Here is a 27130-nt window from a genome sequence, read left to right on the forward strand (position 1 = left end):
TCCTCATATATCACTCATTTGATCCTTGTAGGAAGGACAGGCCCTGCCCACGGGCAGTGACTCAGCATGTTCTGCTTCCTCTGGACACATAAATGTGTTGTGCAGAGTCTCTGACCAGGCTCTCAGATTCTCCTTCAAGGAGTCTGGTAGATGGTGCTTATGCTGAGCATGTTAATTTAAAAAAAAATTGTATTGACTTACAAGATACTATTACTGTAGAAAGAACATAAATAATAAACACCTGGATAGCCACAAGCTAGTCATAACCAGTTTTAACATTTTTAAAAGTCATACTTATTTGAAATACCTAATTTCTTAACTAGTAAAACAGCTCAAACATTAGCAGCCCGGTGTGTTTCCCTGCTCTCTGCCCACTTACTACGTCTGAATTTGGTGTTTGTCTATACCATTGAGCTTATTTATATTTATTGTACTTTCTGACTTTCTTTCCAGGAAAGATTCAAAGAATCTCGGGGATCAGTGGCACAAGGGAATCCCCATTGAGGTCATCCCAATGGCCTATGTTCCTGTGAGCCGAGCTGTGACCCAGAAGTTTGGGGGCGTGATTGAACTTCGGATGGCTATCAACAAGGCAGTAAGTGGTCAGGGAGGTTTCTCAAGGGCATTCTAGCTTCTTGATGTGGTGTCCTCCTTTTTGTTTCAGTTAGGTCCCTCTGAGTATAGCCTGGGTAGTCAGCTTTTATTTATTTTTATTCAGATTATTGGTTTATTTTTAGAGTACTAGCTTTATTAGTTCCTATATTCAAACTCGTGTAGATGATATGACACTTAATGCAGTGCATATTCTCTGTACAAGTGAGGAATTGATTCTTTTTCTTGGTCCCTTGGGGTCTTATGGTCCTCAGGTGATTGGATCTTTGTACCTTGTGGTCTGGACCACCGTGCTTCCCAGTGGCTAAAAATGGCTTTGGGAGGCACCCCAGGGCAGGAAGTTTTCCAGGTTCCATGGTATAATTTTCCTTTTCTCCTCTTACTTCATTCTGTGACAAGAAGTAGAATTTCCTGGGGGATGTGAACTCTTCCTTAGGAATACGCTTTGGAAACTTAGTGCAAATGTTTCTCTTCTACTTCTAAAGTGGGCTGCACAGAACTTTTTTTTCCTCTTACACTTAAATAAACAAGCAAAAGTAATAACCCAAAAACTAACTGTATTTATAGACATGACTTTATAACAGGTTTAGAAGATACAGAAGAGAAAACAGATTATCTGTGACTTTACCCTGATGCATTTTTATGTTGATTTTTTTTTTCCTGGCGTTTTTCTGATGTTTTAAAAATCAGTCCTAATTCTAGTGGTTATGCAGAGCTCTGGGTCTAGTTCCCTCTGTAGCTGAGAGGTTCGGAGGAGACTGTTGGAGAAGGGGGTTCTCTCTCATGGCTGGGGTGACTCCAGACAGGAACCCAGCATCCTGCCTTCTTGGGGCTCTTCACTGATCTCCCATCCCCTCACCTCCAACCTGCAGGAGCAGCCTAGTTTCCTTGCCTGTGACTGTAGTGCTCTGTCCACATTCGTGGTCCCAAATGCCTACTAGTGCCCAAAGCTGTGGAGGAATTTTGGGTTAATTATCTAAAACTACCCTCTGCTCTTTTTTGGAGCCCAGAACACGTCTCTGCTTCCTGTTTTGGTGGGACTGCCTGTGAGGTGAAGTGATGGGTGCAATAGCACTGCCTTATTTTTTACTGGGCACCTAATGTGAAGCAGTGAGAATGTCCATGTGGATAGTCTGCTTCTGTTGTTCTAGTTTTTCATTCTAGTAATAGCCAATTGGCTATTATTAGCCAATTAGTGAACCCGTCCTATGAGCCCTCACTGTGGTAAGTGCTTACCCCTATGGTTTATACATAAACTGCTTTCTCAAGTATGTATCATGATCCTCTTTTTGTAGTTGAGGAATCTGAGGCTCACAGAAGTTAATAGCTTCTCTGAGCCTCCTCTATACCTATGTGGCTTCAAGACTCAAATTTTGATGCCAGAGTTCCTGCTCATTACTTCTTCATAGCACTGCCTTCTAGAAAGCAGGAGGTGGGGTACTGGCTGGAGCAGGTTAATTAAGATACTTGTCTGTGGGCATCCCCTTCACTTTCTTGCCCCTCTCTCTGCCTACCTGTATTTATAACTTCTGTAAATGTGGAAAATCATACCTTCTAGGGTCCCGTGGTGACGGATAATGGGAATTTTATCCTGGACTGGAAGTTCGATCGGGTGCACAAGTGGAGTGAAGTAAACACAGCTATCAAAATGATCCCAGGTAAATGTGATCCCAGTAGTGTTCATTGAGAATAGACACCCAAGCACTTTGTAACTGTCCCCTGCCTCTGGCCATAGGAGGCACAGTGGGTGTGGGTTTTGTAAGACTTGGTTAGAAAGAAGAATTTCCTTTGTGCTATGCTTGGAGTTTCTGACTTCATGCCTTTGATTCCTCCCTAGCCCCCAATAGTTATTGCTTACCTAGCAGCTTTTGGTTGTGCATTTACAACCCATTTTAGTTGGGAGAGGCCTAGAGCTGATGGAGTATCAGAGGGGATTTGCCTTAAAATAAGCTCACCCTCTCTGCATAGAGCTTTCCCTTCCAGAAGCTTAACTATAGCCTCTTCCATTTCAAGAAGTAGGCTGTCTTCTTGAGCAGTAGGGAATAATGACTCTGTTCACCCACACTCATTAGATATGTACCACAGGCCAGTGCCTGTGCCACATGTTACAGGAAATGCTCCATCTATAGAACTTGGAATCTGACTCGAGGAGAGTTCACATATACCTAGGGAGAGTGTGCATGGCTATGTAGAAGCCATACCTACAAATAAGATGGAATGCTAAATTTGCTAGAGAAATACCAAGAGTCTAGAGTGCATATAGGTTGCTTCCTTTGGAGAGTGTGTGAGAAAGTTAAGGAAGAGAGGTGGCTTTTGATCTATGCTTTGGCATAGTGTAATCTAGACATTGCATTAAGTGTTTAAAAATGTCTTATTTGATTGTCCAGTTGGATGAGATAGTTATAAAGGAGAACATGGATCATGGAAGATTACATGACTTGCCCAAGGGCTACAGTGCCAAGAGGGAGTCCTTATTTCCTTGAGTTGAGGAGGGGTGGTATGGCATGAACATTTGGGGTGGGAGAGCCTCTAATGCTAATAGTAGGGGTCTGGGGCCGTGGGTGAGGCTGGGTGGGCAGTGTAGAGGTGAGTCAGGCATCCAGGCCAGAGGAGGTATCAAAGGTCCATGCAAGGAGATTGGATGGAGGGAGCAGATGTGAGAGACATTAGTCTTACGATTTTGAGAGACAAAGACTGACTGGGAATAGTCCATGGCATAGAATATTCTTGGGCCAGAACAAGCTAATGGGGCAGATAAGATCAGTTTAGCAGATTGTAGTGGCTAATAGTAAAAGAGCAGACTGCCTGATGGGGTTCCTAACCCAGCCTCACTCTGCCAGTGTGAATTTTGTGCAGTTATGTCTTTGTGACTCAGTTTCTTCCTCTGTGAAAGAAGCTAACACAAGTGCCTACTTCATAGGATTTTTGGATTAAATGAGTTAAAATGATGCCTAGCACATAAAGGAGTGTTTGTTGAATGAACACATCCCTAGGAAGAAAGGATAGTATTGTTAAATATGCTAGATTCTAAGTAATCCATGCTATTTAGGAATGAAAATGATGTGACTATATGCCATGTAATAAGCTAATTCTTCCAACCTTACTGTAAATTTAGTCTGCTCTTTTCCTTTGACTGACAGTCTTGGAGCAGATTTATTAAGCAAAAAAGAAGAGTTGTATTAGGCTTTTTCTCTCAGTACTCTCATTTAATAGAAGTAATGAGCCAAGAGGGCAAGAGGAAGAGAAGATGTAGAGGTCACCATAAGCAGATGGAAACATTTGCCCCTAACGATAATGCAGATAGACCAGGGGATTGCATAGGAGCAGCTCACCAGTGGGGGCTTGATTTCTCTGGAGGTGGATTTCTTGCAGTGCCCACTAGGTAGCTCTGTTGCTTCTGCTCAGATCAGAACCTTTCTTGGCTTATTGAGACATTGAGCTGTCCTTCATGAGGAAGTTTCTCCCGTATTTGCCCTCTGCCTCAGTAAGTAGAAGTAACCTACTTACTGAGAAGTTACTTATTTTTACTCAATTAAGTACAAGCCTAGAGAAGTTCAGAATCTTAGTAGGAACTTCAACTGAAGAAAATGAAAAAGAGAGGCTAGAAGTTAAATCCTGCCACCAGAAGCATTGGTGTGATTTGTTGTTTCTCCTGTTCTCTCTCTTCTTTCCCTGTTCTGTCTGTTTTGATACTGCTGGACCAAAATCCAGGGAAGGGGAACAGGGCAAGTTTCCCTGTCTGTCCCTGTCACCCTGCCCTTGCCCTGTGTACATTTGTGTGTCTGAAGACACTTACAGGACAGCTGTACTGGTGCCTGCCTAGTCACTTCCTCCCTTGGATATGCCCCTGGGTTCCACCCAGAGCACAGAGGCTCTGTAGAAGGGCCAAAGCTCATGGGTTCTTGGCCCCTTGCTCACAGTAAGCCACCTCTGTCTGCCCTTTCCACTACTGGGTGGGTCAGTAACCTGAAGATGGCGTGCCCTAAGATCAGACTTGGCTCCTGCCATTCATCTCTGCTCTTTCTCTGAAGCCTTTTCTGAATCTGGTTTGACTTTCTTTTGGATCGGGGGAAGCTGTCACCTTGCATTAACAGAATTGTTGAAAATGATGGGTCTTGTGTGTCCCCTGTGCTTCCTTTGGGAGACTTCAGTTGGTGCAGTGGTGTGCCAGAGCCCTATGTTTCTCAGCAGCTCCTTTCTCTGCTTCATGACTCTTTCTCAGTGATAGGTATTTTTTTTATGTATTGGGAACCTTCTTGCTAAGTTTCAGTTTTAAAATCTTTTTTAGTTGATGTTCTTTAAGATTACAAGAGTAAATGGTGAAAAGTCTCTTCCTTCTTTCCTTCCATTTTTTTCCCCTGTTAGATGGTGCTAAACTTGCCCTGCATGGATTGCACCAATTTACCCCTTTACTAGCAATTTTTCCTATACACTTGTCCATCAAACTTGTTTTCCTGATAGTTCGAACACCATTTTATTGGACATTTTACATGGCCTCTTTTGTAAAGTACCTCTTTAAGTCTTTGGCCCATTTTTCTACGAGGTGGTCTGTCTTATTGATTTGGAGAATTATTTATATATTTTGATGCGAGTCCTTCGTTGGATATATGCATTGCAAATATCTTCTAGCACTTTGTGGGAAAACCTCTAAGGCTGATAGTGTGATTGAAGATAACTGGGTGTGCAAATAGCCAAAACAATCTTGAGAAAGAAGAGCAAGGCTGGAGGTATCACAATCCCAGATTTCAAAATATACAACAAAGCTGTAATAATTGAAACAGGATAGTACTGCCACAAAAATAGACACATTAATTAATGGAACAGAATAGAAAGTCTAGAAATAAGCCCATGCATCTATGGTCGATTAACCTATGACAAAGAAAGCAAGAATATACAGTGGGGAAAAGACAGTCGTCAACAAATGACATTGGAACAACTGGACAGCTACATGCAAAAGAATGAAACTGGACCACTTTCTTACAGCTCTCAAAAATAAACTCAACGTGGGTTAAATATGACACTAAAGCCATGAAACTCCTAAAAACATAGGCAGTAATCTCTTGGACATTGGCTTTAGCAACATTTTTTTCTGGATCTTTCTCTCCAGGCAAGGAAAAGAAAAGCAAGAATAAACTACTGGGACTACATCAAACTGAAAAGCTTTTTGCACAGCAAAGGAAGCCATCAACAAAATGAGAAGGGAGCCTACTAAATGGGAGAACATATTTGCAAGTGATATATTCAATAAGGAGTTAAAATCCAAAATATATAAAGAACTCTTACAACTCAATACAAAAAACTAATAATCCAAATAAAACTGGGCAGAGGACTTCAATAGACATTTTTCCAGAGAAGACATACAGATGGCTAACAATCACATCAAGAGATGTTCAGCATTGCTAATCACCAGGGAAATCCAAATTAAAACCACAGAGAGATATCACCTTACAACTGTCAGAATGGCTAGAATCAAAACTAAGAAATAACAAATGTTTAAAAAAACAAAACTAACAACCCAAAAATCAAATGTTGGTGAGGATGTGGAGAAAAGGGAACCCTCATTCTCTGTTGATGGGAATGTAGGTTGGTGTAACTACTATGGAAAACCATATGGAGGTTCCTCAAAAGATTAAAAATATAAGTATTAGATGGTCTAACAGTTCTGCTGGATATTTACCCAAAGGAAATGAAAACAATAATTTGGAAAGATACATGCATCTGTGTTTGTTGCAGCATTATTTACAATAGCTAAGATAGGGGAGCAACAGAAGTGTCTGTTGACAGATGACTGGATGAAAATTTGGTATGTATGTGCAATGGAATATTATTCAGCCATAAAAAAGAATGAGATCAAACCATTTCCAACAATGTGGATGGACCTAGAGGGTGTTATACTAAGTGAAGTAAGTCATAGAAAAATACCATATAATTTCAGTTACATGTGGGATCTATAAAATAAGACAAGTTTGAAAAAAACAACAAAAAAAGCAGAAACAAACCGGTTTTCATAGAGGAAGAGCAGAGGGATAGACAAAATAGGTAGAGGGGATTAAGAAGTCTAAACTTAGAGTTATAAAATAAATAAGTCCCAGAGATATAAAGCACAGTATGGGAAATAGAGTCAATAATATTGTAATAATTTTATATGGTGACAGCTGGAAACTACATTTACCACTGTGAACAATATGGCTACGTTTACCATATGACATATATGGCTACATTTATGTCAATAATGTCAATAAAATAATGACAATAAAATAATGTCAATAAAACAATATGGCTACATTTACCATATGACATATATATATATGTTTCAGTTCTGAAACATACTCTAGCCATATATGTCAACTTCAATTTAAAGAAAAAAGGAAAATAAATGGGAGCAGGGGTTACTTAGAGTAGTCATAGAGGACCTCTCTGAAGAGAGGACTTATCATCTGATAGCCAAAGGACCGAGAAGAACCATCCCCTTGAAGTGCTCAAAGATGAATAGTCCAGCAAACAGAATAGCATGAGCAAAGGCTCTGAGGCAGGAAAAAAGTTGGCATGTTTGGATAGCATAGAAAGCCAAGATGGCAGGGGAGAAAGGGATTGTAAGAAGAATTAAAAATAATCAGAATCCTTTTCATTGTTCCGAGAGAGGAAAGACTTCAGAGCTGTCATTTGTCCAGTGCTGCTCAGAGTATTGCTCTTACTGACTGTATGGTCCTTGACTCTCTTCTTGCCTTGAGAAACTGAAACCTAATGCTTTTTTTCATCTTTCATCCTGCAGGCGTGGTGGACACAGGCCTTTTCATTAACATGGCTGAGAGAGTCTACTTCGGGATGCAGGATGGCTCTGTGAACATGAGGGAGAAGCCTTTCTACTGACCCTGCAAGAGTGGAGCGTGTTCACCTTGAACCCCCAGCGTGCAGCTGAGGTAGACATGCCTCTCCAGGAGCCTTTGCCTTAATGCATCTGTGCCAGACAGACGGCTGGCGGGGCGGGGTGGGGGGTTAACTCCAGTCTTCTGAAGTATTGTTATTTAATGTCTTTTTAAAAAGAGAAATATAAACATATATATTTTTACTATTAAAAATACTCAGTTTTTTTAATTAAAGTAGAACTTGATTTCATGTTTTATATATGAAACATTTACCAAAAAAAAAAAAAAAAAACCACAAACAGGAAGAGGACTGTCTTTTAAACTTTTAACTTGAGTCTGCTGGTTAAGCTTCTGAATATTGGGTGTGCTGAGAAATGTAAATCAAAACTTTTCTTTAAGAAAACTGGTAAAATGAAGGGCCCAGCCAGCAGTGATTCCCTGATGCCTTACTGGAAACATTAGAGTTTACTTTTCTACCACATTGTTTTGTCCTTAGTTTTTGTTGTGATCACGCACAATCCTTGGGTCCCTGTTTTAAGATGAGGTTTACAAGAGTCTGGCAAGTGGAGCAGTGTGGTGTATAGTGAGTGACTCAGAGTGTAAACTGTCAGGGAGAAACTGTGGTTCTTTTGCTAAGATTCGGGGGTTCTTTCAGACCCCTATCGTGGTAAGCAATTGGCCAGAAATACTTGCCAGTACTGCCAAAGCACTGCTGTGAAATGTGAAATACTTTTAAATCATTGTCTTTTTGTTGTTAATATTTTTTCTGTTCCTTTATTGTTACTTGCATGGTTCACCATCAGAAGTCATCTCCATACATTGTTTGAAAGTTGAAATAAAACAGTATGGTGCCGTTTTGACTCTTTGTCTTTACTGTTTGCAGAAGTTTTGCAGTAAAATAGGGATCAACTTTTCACCAGTTTACATTGGATCTTTGAGAAGAGGCAGAGTTTACTTGAGAAATCTTGAACCAAAGACTAAGTAAATATTTCCTTTATTTCTGAGCGAGCTTGACATCAGTTTTATTCCATAGGCCTTTGTCAAACAAGACATTATTTTCTTTGTTAATGGAAGATAACTCAGCTGAACAGAAGTCACCAATTATTCCCAAGTGTCATATTAGTCAGACCCTCAGTCCCAGAAGCTGGCGAGCATGAAACAGGTTCCTTTTATTCCCTCCTTAATCTCTCACTGATCTTCAGATCGTGTGCCCTAGTGGGCAGTGCACTGTCCAGAAAGCCTCAGAGATGGGGAGAGGGAAGGCCGCCATCAGTTGGGTGGTAATTCTGGATGGGACTGAGGAGCCCAGCCTGGTAGGTGTTTGTGCTGAGGGCCGTCATTGCCCCTGTGCCGGCCTGCACTATACTCAGGACAGTCCTTTCCCTCGGGGTGCCCTCCATTGGGAGCCTTGGATTGTAACTACCCAGCGTGCTGGCGTCTCAGTCCCTACTAATCCAGGTGGCTGAATGAAAGTTAACAGAATTGGGTTTAGAGGCTCTCTTTTTCTTACCAAGTTCTTTGTCTTTCTCTTCACTCTCAAGTGCTTTTTAAAAATGATTGCCTCATACTTTGTTAGGAAGCCTATTGTTAGGAGAGCTCTAGTTTTCAAGCCTCTTCTAGTCTAGATAAGTTTTGCACAAAATGGGCACAAGATCTTAGCCAAGAAAACTTGATAGAACTAATGTTTGAAATCCTTTAAAGCTCTTGTAGCATGGGTTAAGTTCATGGATAAAGAACAAAGTTAAACTGGGTTTCTGAAAAACACCTGCATGCTCCACATCACATGGGCATTTTCAGTGGGTTTCAGGGGTGTTTGCACCTGTGACCAAAATGCAGTCCCTGTGAGCATTGGTGTGAGGTTTTCCTTCTCTTGAAAAAAACAAAAAACCCCAGCTATGCTTGAAGCACACATATAGAAGTATGTTCTAGATGTGTATTTTGATCGAAGATTCTTCAATAAAATGGTTGTTAAATGCCATCTTGCAGTGATAAACTGGATGGAAAAAATTTGCAGGCACATGATGAATCAGAGGGGCATAGGGCAGGCTGCAGGTCTGGCTTTTGGGAAAGGTTATAACCCAGTTAAACAGCCACGCTTCTGGGAGGGATCAAAGGGGAAAATCACTTGCATTTGAGTAAGATCTGTTCCATTTTGGTTTCTGCTAGAGCTCAAAAAATTTTGATTACTCCTTACTCCAAATTGAAGAGGGTTGTAGGACTCCGGTTGTTTGCACTCCTTAATTCTTATGTCCATTATTTGCAACTTGAGCCATGAGTAACTTGTTAAACAGTTACTGAAGTTAATGAAATGGTCTCTGTGTGTGTGCACACATGTCTGTAGGCTGATAGGTAATCCTATAAGATTAATTTCTAGTTTTGAATGAGCTTTAATGGCAGAACAGAGTAGAGCATTGTACCAGCCTAGGGTGAGCCATGGGAAAGTGCACTTTGGAGAAGTCATCCTTCTCAGCCACCACTGATGGCTTCTCCCCTATGCTTGTTTCCTTTTCTCCCTGAGGCATGGCTCTCTTGGGAAAGGATGTTGATGGTTAAGGACTGAGTTCCCTTTAGCTAAGATTCTTCAGGAATGTGTAGTTGAACAGAGTTGATTTTATTGACTCATTGAAGGAGAGAAGTCACATGCCATGTGGGGCTGTGGGGTGTCTCAATCAGAGCATGTTAGGGCTTAGAGGATTTGGGCTTGTGTCTGGTGCTTTGGAGGAGGGCTCAGGGAAGCAGGGCTCTGCTCTGGATTGGATTGGATTGGAAGCAGGAGAATTCTGTGATCAGGTGTTTTAAATTTTTACCAAGAAGGCAAGAAGAATGGAGTGAAGCTAAATCTGGGATTGAAAAAGAAGCAGCAGTCACTCAGCCAGAATATGGTGATGTCCTTTTTATGATTTGGACACTTAAGATTTTGTCTATGTTGAGATGTAATTATGGAGTCCTCTAGTTTTTGTCTTCACCCACCACATCACAGAGTGGCCATGTCTGATGGAATTGTGTGAAATTGTTAGTGTTCCACAGGAGAACACCTCAGCCTGGCTGTGGGTGCCAGGCCAGCTCATAGCAACACCAAGACCTGACTGTAGCTAGTACAGGGCTGCGTTTCTCTTTCTCAGGATCTGCTCACCCCAGACCCAGGAGGCCCACATGTTCTTTTTTTTTTTCTTTAAAGATTTTATTTGTTTATTAGAGAGAGAGCACGGTGAAGAGGAGTAGAGGGAGAGGGAAAAGCAGGCTCCCCACTGAGCAAGAAGCCCAACAAGGGCTCAATTCCAGGGCCCCAGGATCATGACCTGAGCCGAAGGCAGACACTTAGCCGACAGCCACCCAGGCGCCCCAGGCCTGCACATTCTATATAATCAACTCTTCTCTTTTTTGATCAACAATATTGAGCACTTGCTGGGCATTGGACACTGGGACAGAGGAGTCAGGCCACAGATATCCATCACGCAGCTCCAGCCTTCAAAGACTTCATTGATGCCATGACAACCACTTCTCATAACTCTTTTAGCGAGCCTGTGTTTGCTCGCTTCCTGTCACACCTACTTAGCCGCTGAGACAGCCCGATTTAGGATGGTGTCAGCCTTCACTCTCCACTAACCCGCTAATCAGATGATGTTTTTGAATAGGTTCAGTGCCTTTGCTTTTTTAGTAACCAGTTTGTATCGCAGGACAGCAAAACACTCCAATATAGCCTAGCATTCAAATGTGCCCAGGTTGACTCTGCAAGTAAACATCTGTAATGGTGCTTTGAGAAGGTGGAAGTGTGTGTTAACATGGGTAGTGGATGGGGGTGCAATCCAGAGAGGGAGGGAAGGGTCTTCCCTGGAAGGGCAACTCTCATGTTCTGTGGACAACACCTAATGCGGACTGACAAATGAAATAAAGTCAGCTTTGAAACCCATTCCTGTGTCGGATCACTGAGGAGCATCTCAGCAGCAAGGTGGGAGAGGAAGCAGCTCCATGTCTGGGAACTAGAGCCCTGGCTGCATGTCCGTTGGCTTTGGCCCAGTGGCAGGGAGACCTGTGAATGTCTCCCTGGGTGACAGAACCACATTTGAGGGAGATCCAAGGTTCAGGTGTGTCCCAGTCTGAGTTTCAAATAGGAGAGTTGTGCTCATCCTCATTTTATGTCAGAAGCTGTTCTTAGTGCCGGCTGGACCAGTCTCCAGTCACGGATGACTTCTGAAGGTTCTAGAGCTCTGATCTGATTTTCACTGCCCTTGGCCCATGTTCCTCTGTGCTTGTGGTGCTGCTCCCTGTTTTTTTGTGAATCTGTGGCAGGTGTTCACAAGGTGAGAGCCTGCAGGGCACTGGCATCCAGTGCAGCATAGGTATGATCAGAACAGCACTGCCCACAGAAATGTGAGCCACATATGGAATTTTAAGTGTTCGCGTAGCCACATTAAAAAGGTACAAAGACACAGGTGAGATTAATTCCAGTAAAATCTTTTATTTAATCCAACATATCTAAAATATTACTATTTTAACATGTAATCAATGTTGACATTTTGTACTAAATCTTCAAAATATAGTATGTGTTTTACTTGAGCACATGTCGTCTTGGACTCTTGTCACTTTTCATGTGTTCAGTAGCCACACTAGTGAATGACTTGACTATTGGTGAACTATTGAGTTCTGCTTCTAGAACTCAAGGCAACTCTGGTGGTGTCCTTGTTCTGGAATTTTGAAGGATCCTTTGATTTCTTGGAGCAAGCCTGAGCATCTCCAGTGGCCTTGGATGTTCCTTAGGGCCCACAGCATTGAATCAAAGGGAGGGCTCCCCAGGAGGTCCACTCAATAGCCCCAGTTTGAACTCAGACCATCTATACTTCATCTATGCTTCTTGACCTTGTAAGTGAACTTAACTCCAGGAAAGAGAACACCATTCTTTCCGCTTCTAAGTTAAATGATTATTTTAGTTGTGCTATACTACTTTTTCTGAGAGGTAGGTGTGGTTAAGATACTAACCAACCTTGGTTGAGAATTCCAATCTTCCACTGACTAGCTTTTGGAGAAGTTATTTTATCTCTCAGTCTTGGTTTCCTCAGAGTCAAATGGGTATAATAATATTACCTCTTAGGGTTGTTTCAAGAGTTAAAAGAGGTAATTCATGCTTCGAACAGGTGGAGACCTGTAAAAACACTTATTAGATGCCAAATTGCTGTTAAACTGCTATGGACTTATATTTGCTAGGTTCCTTCCTTCCTTTTTTTTTTTGTATATTTTTTATTGGAGTTCAATTTACTAACATGTAGCATAACACCCAGTGCTCATCCTGTCAAGTGCCCCCCTCAGTGCCTGTCACCCAGTCACCCAACCCCCCGCCCCCAGCTCCCTTTCCACCACCCCTTGTTCATTTCCCAGTTAGGAGTCTCTCATGTCCTGTCATCCTCACTGATATTTCCCACTCATTTTCTCTCCTTTCCCCTTTATTCCCTTTCACTATTTTTTATATTCCCCAAATGCATGAGACCATATAATGTTTGTCCTTCTCCGATTGACTTACTTCACTCAGCATCATACCCTCCAGTTCCATCCACGTCGAAGTAAATGGTGGGTATTTGTCGTTTCTAATGGCTGAGTAATATTCCATTGTATACATAGATCACAGCTTCTTTTATCCATTCATCTTTCGATGGACACCGAGGCTCCTTACACAGTTTGGCTATTGTGGACATTGCTGCTGTGAACATTGGGGTGCAGGGGTCCTGGCGTTTCACTGCATCTGTATCTTTGGGGTAAATCCCCAGCAGTGCAATTGCTGGGTCCTAGGCAGCTCTATTTTTAACTCTTTGAGGAACCTCCACACAGTTTTCCAGAGTGGCTGCACCAGTTCACATTCCCACCAACAGTGCAAGAGGGTTCCCCCTTCTCCGCATCCTCTTCAACATTTGTTGTTTCCTGTCTTGTTAATTTTCTCCATTCTCACTGGTGTGAGGTGGGATCTCATTGGGGTTTTGATTTGTATTTCCCTGGTGGCAAGTGATGCGGGCATTTTCTCATGTGCGTGTTGGCCATGTCTATGTCTTCTTTGGTGAAATTTCTGTTCATGTCTTTTGCCCATTTCATGACTGGATTGTTTGTTTCTTTGCTGTTGAGTTTAATAAGTTATTTATAGATCTTGGATACTAGCCCTTTGTCTGATATGTCATTTGTGCTAGGTTCCTTCCTTGATGAACATGATTTGGTGGGGGCACAGTAGATGGGGAAAACCATGAGCTAAGTCATAGGTACATGGAGGTTCACTGCTTTCTATTTTTATCTGGATGCTGTATTCCATAACATTTTTCTTAAGATGGTTCACTAACTCTTGTCCTGGAATTCACTGAAAGAAAAAATTGTTGCAATAATTTTATATGCCTCAATGAAATGCCATATAAGTTTACTTAAGATGTGTGTGTGTGTGTGTGTGTGTGTGTGTGTGTGTGTGTGCTCTATCTGGGGAAGACTGGTACAGTAGGTGGTCATTTACCTGAATCTTGAAACAGAGTTTTTCAAGTTAAAAATTTTTTTAGCCTTAGTGAGTTAGAAGTCCAATTTATAAGTACCCATTTAAAGTGTGCAAGTCAGTGGTTTTTAGTATATTCACAGAGTTGTGTAACCATCACCACAATCAATTCTACAACATTTTCACCAACCCAAAGAGAAACCCTGTGTTCATGAGCAGGCACTCCCTATTTCCCCCCAATACCTCCTGCTCCCACCCCTCAACCCTAGGCAACTATGAATTCACTTCTGTCTCTATTGATTCCCACTCTTCTGGACATTTCATATAAAATGGAATCTTATACAATCTTGTATCTTGCTGCTTTTATTTAGCATAATGTTTTCAAGGTTTGTTCATGTTGTATCATGGATCAATATTTCATTCTTTTTTTTTATTGCTGAATATTCCACTGTAGCTAGACCACATTTTATTTATCCATTCTCTAATTGATGGACATTTGGGTTATTTCTACTTTTTAGGGTGAATGTCGCTGGGAAGAATCATGTACAACTCTCTGAACGGATATATGTTTTCATTGTCTTCTGTCTTTTTGTTGTTGTTTTGATCCTCCTTTACTATCTTCTTTTGATCTAAGTAGGTATTTTTTTTAGCATACCTTTTGAATTCCTCTGGTTTTTGTTTGTTTGTTTTACTGTATATATTTTAGTGACTTTCTCAGTAGCTGTTCTAGTTGCAGAGTTTTGAAGGAAGAGTGAAAGCCCAGCAGGCCAGGAGCAGTGGTGGGGAGAAGAGTGAGATGGAAGGAAACATTCTATGAAGTGGAAACAGAATGTGTGCAGACAAGGGTTAGTGAGGACCTGGTGGATCCAGATAACTTGGGGGAGCTGTGTATGGCTCGCCAATAATGCTGCCTCAAGGGAAGTGTTGAGAAATGGAAGGCAGTAGACATATACTGAAGGGCCATGTTCACCGTAGCTAAGGATGTGGGCCTTAATCCTACAGTGGGCGTTTTAGGCAGTGGAGTGGCCTGATCAGAGGACTTGCTGGCTTCAGGGAGATAGGTGGGATGGATGAGGAAGAGTCCAGGCCAGGGATAACAGTTATGAGTCTATGGAAGTGGTCTGAAGGGCTTTTCAGAGTACTGGAAGACTTTTTTAAAGGCTGATGGAATGTTTTCTTTCCGCTGTTTAGGGCACAGCAAGTCTGGGTTAGGAGAGATGCTTCTAGTGCCAGGAAATATTCTCTCCTGTGGCTATTTTGTCCCAGGCATTGGGCAGTATCACTACTTACCCTTAGGGCAGGAGCTTTGAAACTTCCTAAACCCAGTTGACTAGAAAGTGTTTCCATTAAAGTGATCAATTGTTTAATAATCCTACATATACAATAAGATTTAAAATGGAAGTAAGGGATGTAGTTCTTGGGAAGGAGACATGATTATCAGCATCTGTAGAGAAAAATCAGTATATAAAAAGCAGATACAAAAAGATATTAAGTTTAACAGATTTTTTAAAAATTTCCCTATCATTTGAATCTCCTATTTCTTTTTTTAAATAAAGATTTTATTTATTTATTCATGAGAGACACAGACAGAGGCAGAGACATAGGCAGAGGGAGAAGCAGGCTCCCTGCAGGGAGCCTGATGTGGGATTTGATCCCAGGACCCTGGGATCACAACCTGAGCCAGCCAAAGGCAGATGCTCAACCACTGAGCCACTCAGGTGTCTCTGAACCCCCTATTTCTATTTGGTGTTATTCTTCCTGTGTGAGCTTGCTGTGGGCATATCTTCCCTGCCCTTCCACTGAAGTGGAAAGGTCCATTCTCCCTACTCTCTGGCAGCCAGGGTATGGACCTAGGCTTTGCCAATTGGCTGTTCCTGCCCAGGGTTTGCCTGTAAAGACAGTATCTCAGTTACTATAGCTGCATAACAAACCACCATCATTCATTTGCACACAGTCCTGCAAGTTGAGTAGAGCTTGGTGGGGATGACCCATCTCTGTTGCATGTGGCTTCAGCCAGGGCAGTTCAGTGGAGGCTGAAATGTCTGGGGAATGCCCAGGTCTTTCACTGTCCATGGGCCTCTTGGGCTTCCTCGCAGCGTGGTGACTGGATTCTTGGAAGGGGCATTCTTATGGAAACTGCAAGGCTTCCTCAGAAATTGTACCATATCAGTCTCACGTTTGTTGCCTAAAGCAGGTCAAAATGCCAGCCTGGATTCAAAGAGGTAGAGAGATAGATTCCACTTCTTGAAGAGGGAAAGAATTGATGCAGAGTTTGCAGGTTGTCACAGGGATTGACAAAGATATGAGAACTGTTTAATGTTCATTCTGCTGGTGGCATCTAGAATTTGGTGCTGCATGGCAGCAGTGCCAAGAACAACCCTCAGGATAGCAGCATCGACACTGGTATTTATTAAGACCATTTTAGTCTCCTAAAATGGTTCTTGGTCATATTTCCAGCTTATCAGGTTCCCTTGGTTCTATTTCAACCTAATTTTCCAACCTTCCCATCCATTTTGGAACTTTATGGTATGTTTTCAATAAAACTCATTTCTGCTTCATTTGTCAGAGCCAACTCCTATTGCTTGCATCTCAGAACACAGACTGATGCCCCAGTCAATAAGAGAGTCACTAAGAACTATGTAGAAAAATAGATAATTTACAAAAGAAGAAATGCCCACTACTTATAAACACCTGAAAAAATGTTCTACCTCATTAACAATAAAAACAAAACACATCTAAGTTAAACAGTAACAAGATGCCTTTTTGTTTTTGTTTTTTTTCCCAGCAAAGTAACAAGATGCCTTTTTTTTTTAATTTTTTGCCCAGCAAATTATCAAATAAATTAATGTCATTAGGGTTGTGGAGGGCAGAGTGAGATAAACTCTTAGACTGCTGGCTAGGTTTGTAAACTCTGGTCTAACTTTTCTTCCTGGGAATTTTTTGGGCAATATTTATCAAGAATCTTTATTTATTTATTTATTTTAAAAAATATTTTATTTATTTATTCATGAGGCACACACACACACACAGAGAGAGAGAGAGAGAGAGAGAGAGAGAGGCAGAGACACAGAGGGAGAAGCAGGCTCCATGCAGGGAGCCCAACGTGGGACTCGATCCCGGGTCTCCAGGATTATGCCCTGGGCTGAAGGCCTCGCCAAACTGCTGAGCCACCCGGGCTGCCCTATCAAGAATCTTTAAATGAATCATTCCTTTTAAATCCTTTCTAAGAATCTAGTCGAAGTAAACACTTAAAAATGTGGATATACATGTATGCCTAAAGATTTTCATGCCAGTCTTATATTTTAGCAGACATTGGAAATTCAAATGATGCAAGTCCATTGCGGTGCAATGTAATAAGATATTATGTAGCCATTAAAAAAATTGTAAAGAACTAAAGATACAGGAGAACTTAATAGAATGATACCAAGTGACAAGTTAACACAAAATTATTGATGTGGCATATAATAGGATCTAATTGAGAAAGTAAACCACTCTAGGTGTTTCGAACAAAGGGAATTTATTATAGGAAATGCTTCACAAGTGATGGAAAGGCAGAGAAGCCAACCATTATGTTGAAACAACCCAGAACTGAGCAACAGCAGGAAGCCACTTCACTCCCAGGGCTGGAGAAGGTGGTGTTGCCAGAAGTCGGGCAGTTGGTAGAATCTAGAACCATAGAGGAGATGCAACCACTGGTGGAAAACTCCTCAAAGCAGAGAGAGGGACAGACAAATATCTTGGCTTATCCTTTCTTCTCACTTTTCGGTCTTTTACCAGAACCTCCCATTAGCCCAATCTAGCCAGAAGCCAGTTGGCAATGGAGCCAAGGGCAGGAAATGGATCAGAGGGTAGATGGGCAATGACTCTACCACAGAGCGTGATATCAACTAGGTATGATTTGTGCATATTAAATGTTGTTAAAAGTAGTTATTTTTTGCTGATGGGATTATATAAGATTTATTTTCATATGTTTTTCTGTATATTCTAAGAAACCCAAACAATATCATATTATTAAAATAGAAAAATGGCAAGTGTGTGCTGGGGAGATACCAAATAACATTTTTATGATGATAATAAGTTTGTAAGTTTGAATGTGATGCAAAAAGAATTGTAGACACTGGGTCTCTTTCATTAAGCTCTGGACTCGTGTCAGGGGCCTTCCAAGGGCTGCGTGTTCTCCTTTGGCAGGGGCCCGCAGGGGGCGCTCCAACCCAGCACACCAAGGCCTCCCTGGCTGAGACTGACACTGGGATTTCCATAGCCATTGTAGAGCAGAACCCTAGGGGGGCATTGCCCTGTTGGCCAGCCAGGGCCCCCAGAGGTTTGCCTCTGCCAGTTTATTTCAGAGCTACCCCTTTTTCCCATTATAGGATTTTGGGAGGGCTCGCAAGAAAGCCAACCACCATCAGAACTCGTGGGTCCTTCCTCGTCCCTTTGGAATGTTTGGCATGTGTGTCCATTGAACCTTGAGCCTTACTGTGCTGATTATGCTTGCACAGAGGAACCAGTTGTCACTGGGTAGGGCTCTCGGCCCTAAGTGTCATATAAAAATAAATGCTCTGTGGAACCATCTGGGCTTTTTCCTAAACAAGTAACTCAAATTGATGAGTGCAGGACTCCACATTTACAGTTTTGCTGTTTCTGTAAGCCATTTTATCCAAAGTGGCTGACCCTGAGAGATCAGTTTGAGCCACTTAACCAGCAAAGTGCCAGGAGTCATGAGGTCCCTTATTCAGGGTATTTCTTTATAGATAAGATGTATATCATCACTGTTCGCTACTTCTGCTCTCTAATCTTTCTCTGCTCTCCTGGGTACACAAAGCTTTCCCACTGCTGAAGATGCAGGCTGGGCTGGGCTGGGACTCCTCCCTGCCTCAACTTCTTCCAGGATTTGTTCAGGCTGATAGTTTTTGCTGGAATCTACATACGCACCCTCATTAGTCACAGGACATAATTCGAGGGAATGGGGAAGCTTTCCCAGGGAAGAATGAATCAGACTTTGAGTAGTAGACATTGCAAAAATGTCATGGGGCTCTGATATTGAAGGCACCTGGTAGCCCCATGAGGAGCCGCCCTGCTCTGCCACTAGGGCACCCACAGTGAGTGCTTTCAATCTGAGGCTCATACAGAAACTCTAGGGTAAGAGCTGGGTCGTGGAGTCCCCCCCCCCCCCCCCCCACGTTGTGACCCATCACAGTTTGCTGTGTGTGTGTGTGGCGTATTGTTGGAAAATCCCAGAGAGGTCTGGGGAGGTGAATAATTTCATGTGCTTCTAGATAGTTTGTCCTTTCCCTCCCTCCCTTCCTCTCTGAGAGTATATGCTTTTATTTATGTGACACCCCCCACCCCCCATCAGATAAATACAGAATGCTTTACACTTTTCTGCTTTGGGAAATGAGATAAAACCTCTTAAAGGAAAAGATTGCTTTGGTGAAATGTAAATAAAGGGAGTGAGTAAGAAAAATACAGATACCAAGGAGAGAGAGGGTAATGGATGCCATTTCAGTTGTGAAAAATGAGTATGTTTTCATCAAAGTAAGTTGCTTCAGGCAGAGTCTCTGAATGAGCATCAACCCAGGTCGATAATGTTTCTAAGTGTTGATCTTAGAAATTCTCAAAGTACTTTGCAAAGATGGCAGTTTTATTCTCTGGGCTAATGCCTCAGATCAGCTCCTTTCTATGAAGTACAGTTTTCTTGGGTTTTATTTAATGCATTCTTATTTTTTATTGATATAAAATTCACATACAATAAAAGTCATTATAGTTCCTTCTTGTTTGTAACGTAGATCACTATTTTATAAGATGTGAGCATAGAGAGTTTTATATTTATGTTTAAAAGTTTTGGGGAGAAAAGAGGAATCCTTTCTCTAAGTAACCTTATAGATTTTGTGTTTCATTGTACCCATGTGGCAAATACTAATTATAAATCCATTTCATGGGGCAAAATATATTTTTTGTGTTTTCTGTAGGAACCTCACTGAATCATGTTTAATTCTGAGTGTATATCAGTATAAATAATGGCAGAGAGTAAATGACCCAAAATATTCATCCAAATAAAAGACTGAATTCTAGAACTTATTTTTCTGTATATTTTTTCTATAATTATAATGAACACCTTTACAGTCTGAATTGTATATAAAGATTTTACTTATTTGTTTAATTAATTAATTAATTTTTATAGTAAGGATAATTTTAAATGAATTCCCCAAATTTTGGTTTTAGAAATAGCTCAAAAATTCTTTTTCTCTACCAGGAGAGTTTATACAATGAGTACCTCCACATCTAGCTTACTTTATCTTTTCTAACATACTAGCACTGGGTTTCAGTTTACTTTTATTAAAAAACCTGCTTTAGAACTAAACTACTTCATTGAGAATTTCTTAATCTAGGAGATATGGAGTGGTAGAGAGAGAATTACTTCCCATGATTATTCCTTGTATTATGTGAAGATTTTTACCAAGTACATGTATTACTGTTGCAAAAATAAAATGGAAAAACTTTCAGTGATCAAATCAGTAAAGTATTTTGATCCACTTTAGTGTTTTCAAAGTCTTGCCCTTTTAAATACTTTCAAGAATCAACTGCAGACAAATGGATGTGAGCAATTGGAAAGAAGTGACTTGATTAACTAAAAAGCATGTCTCTGTCCCCAAACATGCCCTTGTAAATTTATTTTAGACAGCCGATCCTCAGTCCAGAACAGCACAACAAATTGTTTTGATGGTTAATGTCACTTGGCAAAAAAAAGACAATTTAAGATTCCAAGAAATATTTGCTATAACTGGTAAAATTTTACCTTTGAGATCAGTTCACACTGTTGGGAGGCAGTTAGTTTTTGTGTTCGCCTGGTTAAATGACAGTGCTTTGCTTGGAATGCTGAGGAAGGGGTTCCAGGGCTGTGGAGTGATCTGATCAGGGCTGAGCATGGAGCAGGTACTTGGAAGGGTTGGACTGAATCTGAATCTGAAAATAAGACAGTGGTTTAATTCTGACTTCAACCATGCAGCAAACTGTTGGCAAGTTGTTCCATGCCTTTTCCTCTTCCTGAATATTACTGATTGGAAGAATGATATTCTAACAAAAATTTCAAAGTTAGAGGCAGCTGGGTGGCTCAGTCGGTAAAGCATCTACCTTCAGCTCAGGTCATGATCTCAGGGTCCTCAGGAACATTGGGTTCCCTGCTCAATGGGAATCTGCTTCTCCCTCTCCTCTGTTGTTTTCCCCAGCTCATGCTCTCTCTCTCTCTCTCAAACAAATAAATCATAAACAATTTTTCAAAGGAAGAAAATTCAAATCTTGCACTTTAATACAGTAGTCTTAGCATTTTTGTCAGTGTTTCCCCCCAATCTTTGTTCATAAGCACATATTGTTTTACATAGAGCTAATTGTAAGGTGTGTGGAGTTCCACACCTCATCTGACAAATGCCTCCTTGAGTTTTCCATGTTGCCACACAGACTTCAGGAGCCTCCTCTCAAATGAGTATAAGTTAGTCCATTGAGTGGGCCTTCCATTATTTCCTTGACCGTTTCTCCTATTGTTGGACATGTAGGATTTTTCTAATGTTTGATTTTTAGACTTAAAATTATTGAGTTAAAGGGAGTGGAATTTCTATGGCTTTTGATATATGTTGCTAAATTCCTTTTTAAAAGGTTATACCTATTTACCATGTTAATTGCGGGTTTCCCAACTTGTTATGTTTCAACCATGGGAGGATTGTTTTATAGTCTATTTCCACACCTCTGCATCCCTCCCCTCCAGGCAGCAAAAATGAGTGTTTCAAGGTGAGGTAGGACATACATGCATGCATACATACATACATGGATGTTTACTGGGAATGACTAAGCTTCACATACTAAATTGTACAGTATTATCTCACTGAGATTACAGAAACAAGCCACAATGCCTCACGTCTGGCATTAGTTCCTCTTTGATGCCCCGATTCTGTTTAGTTTTTGTCACAAACCCTGCATAGTAAGAGTGGAAACTTTGACTTTCTGTTTCTGATTGTGATTGCAGGTGCTGTCTAGAACGAGAGTTGAGGGAAATTGTTGGCACCAGTTTAATTTTTCAACATGGAGTCAGTAAGGAGAGCAGGCCTGTGAACCCATCACATGTAGAAAAACCAGTTTCATTCCAGATTGCTGATGAGGGCAAAAAGGCACACCATGTGCTTTTCATGAAATGGAATTCTGCTTGTAGCCATGGGAGCTGTGGTTCAGAAGGTTGCTGCAATAAGCTTCTCAAGAGTTTCCTTGAACGTTGTTTGTGTGACCACTACTCAACACGATGTAGAGCATAAGCAGGTGTTTTTAATCCTCCATTTCATTTTAGATTGCAGAGACTTATTTTAAATGGGAGAAATGACTCAGTCAGCATCACATAGGAGCAGAACCAGAACCAAGTATAAGTCTGCTTTCAAATCCAGTGTCATTTTACTAGGTTTTATTTTCATTTTAGGTCACTTGACTGTTTTTACTTTGTTTATATTATTTATTTATTTTAGAGAAAGAGAAGCAGCACATGAGGAGGGGGAGGGGTAAAGGGAGAAAGAGAGAGACAAGCAGACTCCCTGCTGAACAGGAAGCCCAACCAGGGCTTGATCCCAGGACCCGGCAGTCATAACCTGAGCTCAAGGCAGAGGACCAACCAACTGAGCCACTCAGGTGCCCCAAGCCACTTGACTATTTTAAAACATGATATTTGAGGTTAGAAATTTCTCAATTAGCATCCACAGCACTGATGAAGGGGAGACTAGAACAGTTGCCTTGGCAATTTTGTCCAGTGTTGATACTCCAACCAGGATACTTAGGGATTTCTAGATTTAATTTATGCTTTCTTCTGCTTAATGTGTTTATATAATCTGGATAATATTCTAATCTTGCTCTTGGATTCTGTTGGTGTATTCTTAACATCCATGTGGGTGAGCATATGTTTTAGGTGGTAAACTCCTAAAAGGTCTGTGGAGGCGTGACACATGGTGCACACGTCAGGGGAGTCATAGGTTAATCTGCACTATGGGCCCAGCCTCTGGCAGAGCATTCTCTTAATTTCTCTTGGGCCAGTCATCTTCCTTAGGGTGGTACCTCTTCATATGCCTTTTCACTTAGTAAAACTTTAGCAGTGTTCTCAAATGAATTTTGCCAGACCTTTTTTCATTTTAAAGTGGCTATTTCCACATTATGGATAGCAAACCAGATTCAAAGAAAGGACCTTAAAAATTCTTCATATTGCCATGTGGAAATCATGGCTTGTTAGATCTGGAAGGGACCTTCTCAGTCACTCAGTGCAATCCCCTCATCTTACAGACTGGGAAATGGAGGCCTGGTGACACGTTCAAGATTGTTAGCAAGGTGATGGTCTAGGAGTGACTACAGTCCACTGCTTTTATTTTTATTTTTTAAATTTTTATTCCTTTTTGAAGATTTTATTTATTTGAGATAGAGACAGAGTGAGAGAGAGAGAATGAGCAGGGGGAAGGGCAGAGGGAGAGGGAGAAGCAGGGTCTTCACTGAACAGGAAGCCCAGGATGGGGCTTGATCCCAGGACCCTGGGATTATGACTTGAGCTGAAGGCAGACACTTAACTGCCTGAGCAACCCAGATACCACCCTACCCCACCACCCTCCATCCACTGCATTTAAAGACTATTTAGCAAGCACCAGATGCTTACTCTTCTCCAAAAGGGGAGTAGACAAAAGGAAAAATACCCTAGGTCAGAAATCAGAGGCAAATAATAACTACAGAGCCCCCTACAATTGTAAAGTCCTTTGCAGTTTATAAGGCTCTTGCAGTTGCAGAAGTATGAATACATAAAATGAAGTTTAGTTGATATTTTATGAAATGGATTCTTAATTTGCAAACATTTTGCCTTTTTATTGTACTATAGTAATTAAAAAAAAAAGACTTTATTTATTTATTCATGAGAGACACACACAGCGAGAGGCAGAGACAAAGGCAGAAGGAGAGGCAGGCTCCTTGCAGGGAGCCTGATGTGGGACTCAATCCCTGCACCTGTGATTACACCCTGAGCCAAAGGTAGACGCTCAACCACTGAGCCATCCAGGTGTCCTGATCATACTATAGTAACTTGTTGTAAGGTTCTGAAGTGACTTCTGAATTATTAAAGAAAGAAAATTGCTAAAGAAAGGAAACCAGTCTACTGGTTTTATTCTACTCTATCCATAATCTTTTAAAATCTCATCCATTTATTTTAATTAGAATCATCCATTCCTTAAGTGGGGGCAATTAATAGGGAATTTTCTGAGGTTATTTAACAAATTTTGTGAATTTCCTTAGCCTTGCAGTAGGTATTTTAATTTTACCTTTTGCTAAAAAAAAAGGGGGGGGGCTTGTGGATTTTGATAACTGCACACAACAGATTTTAAATCATCAGGTAGTCATAGAGCAAGGAGGTCTGATGACATGATTTAACCTAAAATTCAGGATCCTTTGCACTTGAGTGGCAGGTTCTTGGGAGGAGGAGAATAGTAGAGAGTGGGCTTTGTATCATCAATGGTCCCCCAAGGACAGGATTGATTTGCTCATGTCCCAAAACGAAGAACTGGCAGTGAAGGGTTTCAAAAGGGTTAAAGCAATACTTGCATTAGTTGATAAAAATAACAAGAGTAGCTACCTTTACTTAGGCCCTTACTGGTGCTTTCATATTGTCATGTTCCTTACAATAGTCTCCAAAGAGGTGCTGTTATCTGAAAATTACAGATGAAGACACTGAAATTTTGATAGTGTGAATTTCAAGGCCAGTCAACCAAGTTAGTGGCAGAGCTGGAATCAAAGTCATGTCTCCCTAGTTCTGAAGTCCATAATCTTCCTTTGTAGTTTTATTTTTTAAAAGATTATTTATTTATTTATTCATGAGAGACACACAGAGAGAGGCAGAGACATAGGCAGAGGGAGAGGCAGGATCCCTGTAGGGAACCTGATGCGAGACTCCATCTCAGGGACCCCAGGATCACAACCTGAGCCAAAGGCAGACACTTAACCACTGAGCCACCCAGGTGTCTCTGTAATTTTATTGTTTTTATTATTATCAAGAAACTATGATTAATATTTTTCTGCTTTTCTTGTCAGTTGATTCCAAATTGAATTATTTTCCTTTTTGGACATGCTGAGTAGGAAGTGTGGGTTTTTAACTCTTCTGTCTCTAACCTATGGCTAGACTGGGCCTTCTCTTCCTTCCCATTCCTCTGGCTTAATCAGCACACAGAAGGGAGGGGAGGGTAGGAGAGGGGAGGTACTTCATGTGAGCCAGAGTATTAAATATTCCCTATCACTGACTTTGCCTTATTTTTCTCCTTGATGGAGTAGGGAGAGCTCTGTAGTAATTGACCTGGGAATTTTAGAGGAGAGGCCTCCACGTCTATGGGGTACACATCAGCAAAATTTGGTTCCTCTGCTGTGGCTGAAGCAGCCAGTGACGTGGACCCTCATCCCAGCCCCGTAGTGAGAAAACCCTGTTTTCATTTCTTCTTTTACCAAGCCCATCTGGATGCAGCAGGTGCAGGGGTGGGTTCTTAAAATAGTAGGCTTTGTTCCATGTGACGTGGCACTATGGAAGCCCCCTTGCTTCTTCACCTATTGTTCAGATTAATGACATGATGAGGATCTGTCCCCTCATCATGGCATCTTCCTGACTTCTGTGGGGCCTTTCATTTGTCAATTGACCTCTTTAGTTTCTTCACTTGTAAAATACAGGACTTGTTCTTGGTAACCTCAACTGGTGTCCTTCCAAGCTTTGATATTCTGTGTCCATGTTTCTGATTAGGGCTCAGGTCTTTGAATTCATGATCTCTGTCTTGTTCCATTCTCCCAACAGTATTATTCTAGCAGAAGTAACTGGACCTAAAAATGATTCTTGATGGTTAAAGTATGTCATCTCACCACATTGACAATCCCCATTTGCTCTCTATCAGCAACTCTCTCTAAGGCAGGTGTCACATACCACTTAAAAGCTTGAATAAGTTTCCATATATGTGTTTGGGATCACAGAAAACAGCAGGTGATTTAATTTAACATCAGGGAAGGTTATTTCCATGGTAACTGTTCTTCCTTTCTGGCTTAAGAATTAAAGGTTCCTCCCAAAGTTCTAAATCTTAAAAGACTAGATTTTTTTTAAAGATTTTGTTTATTTATTCATAGAGACACACACACACAGAGAGAGGCAGAGACACAGGCAGAGGGAGAAGCAGGCTCCATGCAGGAAGCCTGACGTGGGACTCAATCCTGGGTCTCCAGGATCACAACCCAGGCTGCAGGCGGTGCTAAACCGCTGCGCCACTGGGGCTGCCCAAAAGACTAGATTTTAAGAAATTGATATTTATAAAATTCCTCTTTTTTTTTCTTCTGAAAGTCAAACCAATCTTTGAGTCTCAGTCTTTTTTTTTTTTTTTTTTAAAGTAGGAATATCTCCTTCATAGGGTTGTTGTGAAAATTAGCTGAGCAAAGGGATGGGGCACTACTTGGCAAGCATCCCACACATGCTAGGCACTCAGAAAATGTTTATTCACCCAGGATCATATAAGTTTATTTTTTTCTGTTCATGAGTGCTAGTTATTGGTTAGCCTTGAGGCTAGAAAATCGGCCCTCTGATCCCAAGGAGCTAGCGGTGTTGTAATGAGACAAAACCAATATGTATGAAACAATTAGAGAACAGTTCGAGTCAGGACATGACCAGTTGCTGCCTTGGGGACAAAGTATCTAGGGGTTAAGCGTCCTTAGCAGCACAGGCACATGCTCACTATGATGGTCTGTGAATTCAGTTTTCAAGGGAGAGTGGTATGCCGGCATATCTGACCATCCTAAGAGTCAAGACTAAAGGTTATGGGGTCCAACAATAGGGAAAAGACTAAGTAAAATTATGCATTATCAAGAGAAAATGATGTATATCATTCAAATGATCATTATGACCAATATTATACTGTATGTTAACTAAAATTTGAATAAAAAAGAAAGTCATAAGGAAGAAAAAATAAATTTGCAGTACCATACTGTATTTATTTTAAAAAATTGAAAAAAATTGCATATATGTGGATCTGCAAAGCTCAAATTTGTGCAGATCAAGGATCAGCTATACTTCCGGTGATAATGTAAATCAGAACAACAATGTTGGAGGAGAATTTGTTAGTATCTAGAGAATAATACACATACTTTATAAGTAGCAACCCCACTCAGTCATATT

The 27130-nt window shown here is 41.1% G+C and overlaps 1 protein-coding gene, 1 long non-coding RNA gene and 1 gene segment (V, D, J or C); 2 read left to right on the top strand and 1 right to left on the bottom strand.

The window, feature by feature from the left end:
- RPIA (ribose 5-phosphate isomerase A) overlaps positions 1–8338 on the top strand; it is a 30515-nt gene extending 22177 nt beyond the window's left edge. For 2 of the 3 annotated variants that reach the window (XM_077843224.1, XM_077843222.1), the window contains 3 exons: positions 454–595; positions 2171–2270; positions 7385–8338. In XM_077843224.1, the coding sequence (XP_077699350.1) occupies positions 454–595; positions 2171–2270; positions 7385–7482 (340 nt within the window). In that variant the 3' untranslated portion in view covers positions 7483–8338. Of the gene's footprint in view, positions 1–453; positions 596–2170; positions 2271–5719; positions 6260–7384 lie in introns of those variants that run through there. The other variant, XM_077843223.1, reaches the window with a different exon arrangement.
- Positions 1–27130, bottom strand: part of LOC144280820 (uncharacterized) — a 52179-nt gene that overhangs the window by 16503 nt on the left and 8546 nt on the right. For 2 of the 4 annotated variants that reach the window (XR_013349224.1, XR_013349225.1), the window contains exon 2: positions 20732–20898. This is a non-coding gene — a long non-coding RNA (uncharacterized LOC144280820). Of the gene's footprint in view, positions 1–11912; positions 13813–17435; positions 17602–20731; positions 20899–27130 lie in introns of those variants that run through there. The other 2 variants (XR_013349226.1, XR_013349223.1) reach the window with 2 other exon arrangements.
- Positions 12183–27130, top strand: part of LOC144280819 (immunoglobulin kappa variable 3-11-like) — a 76538-nt gene continuing 61590 nt past the window's right edge. Inside the window, exon 1 of the V gene segment in view lies at positions 12183–12338.

The sequence above is a fragment of the Canis aureus genome, chromosome 12, assembly GCF_053574225.1.
Source record: "Canis aureus isolate CA01 chromosome 12, VMU_Caureus_v.1.0, whole genome shotgun sequence".
In the NCBI taxonomy this organism is placed as follows: Eukaryota; Metazoa; Chordata; class Mammalia; order Carnivora; family Canidae; genus Canis; species Canis aureus.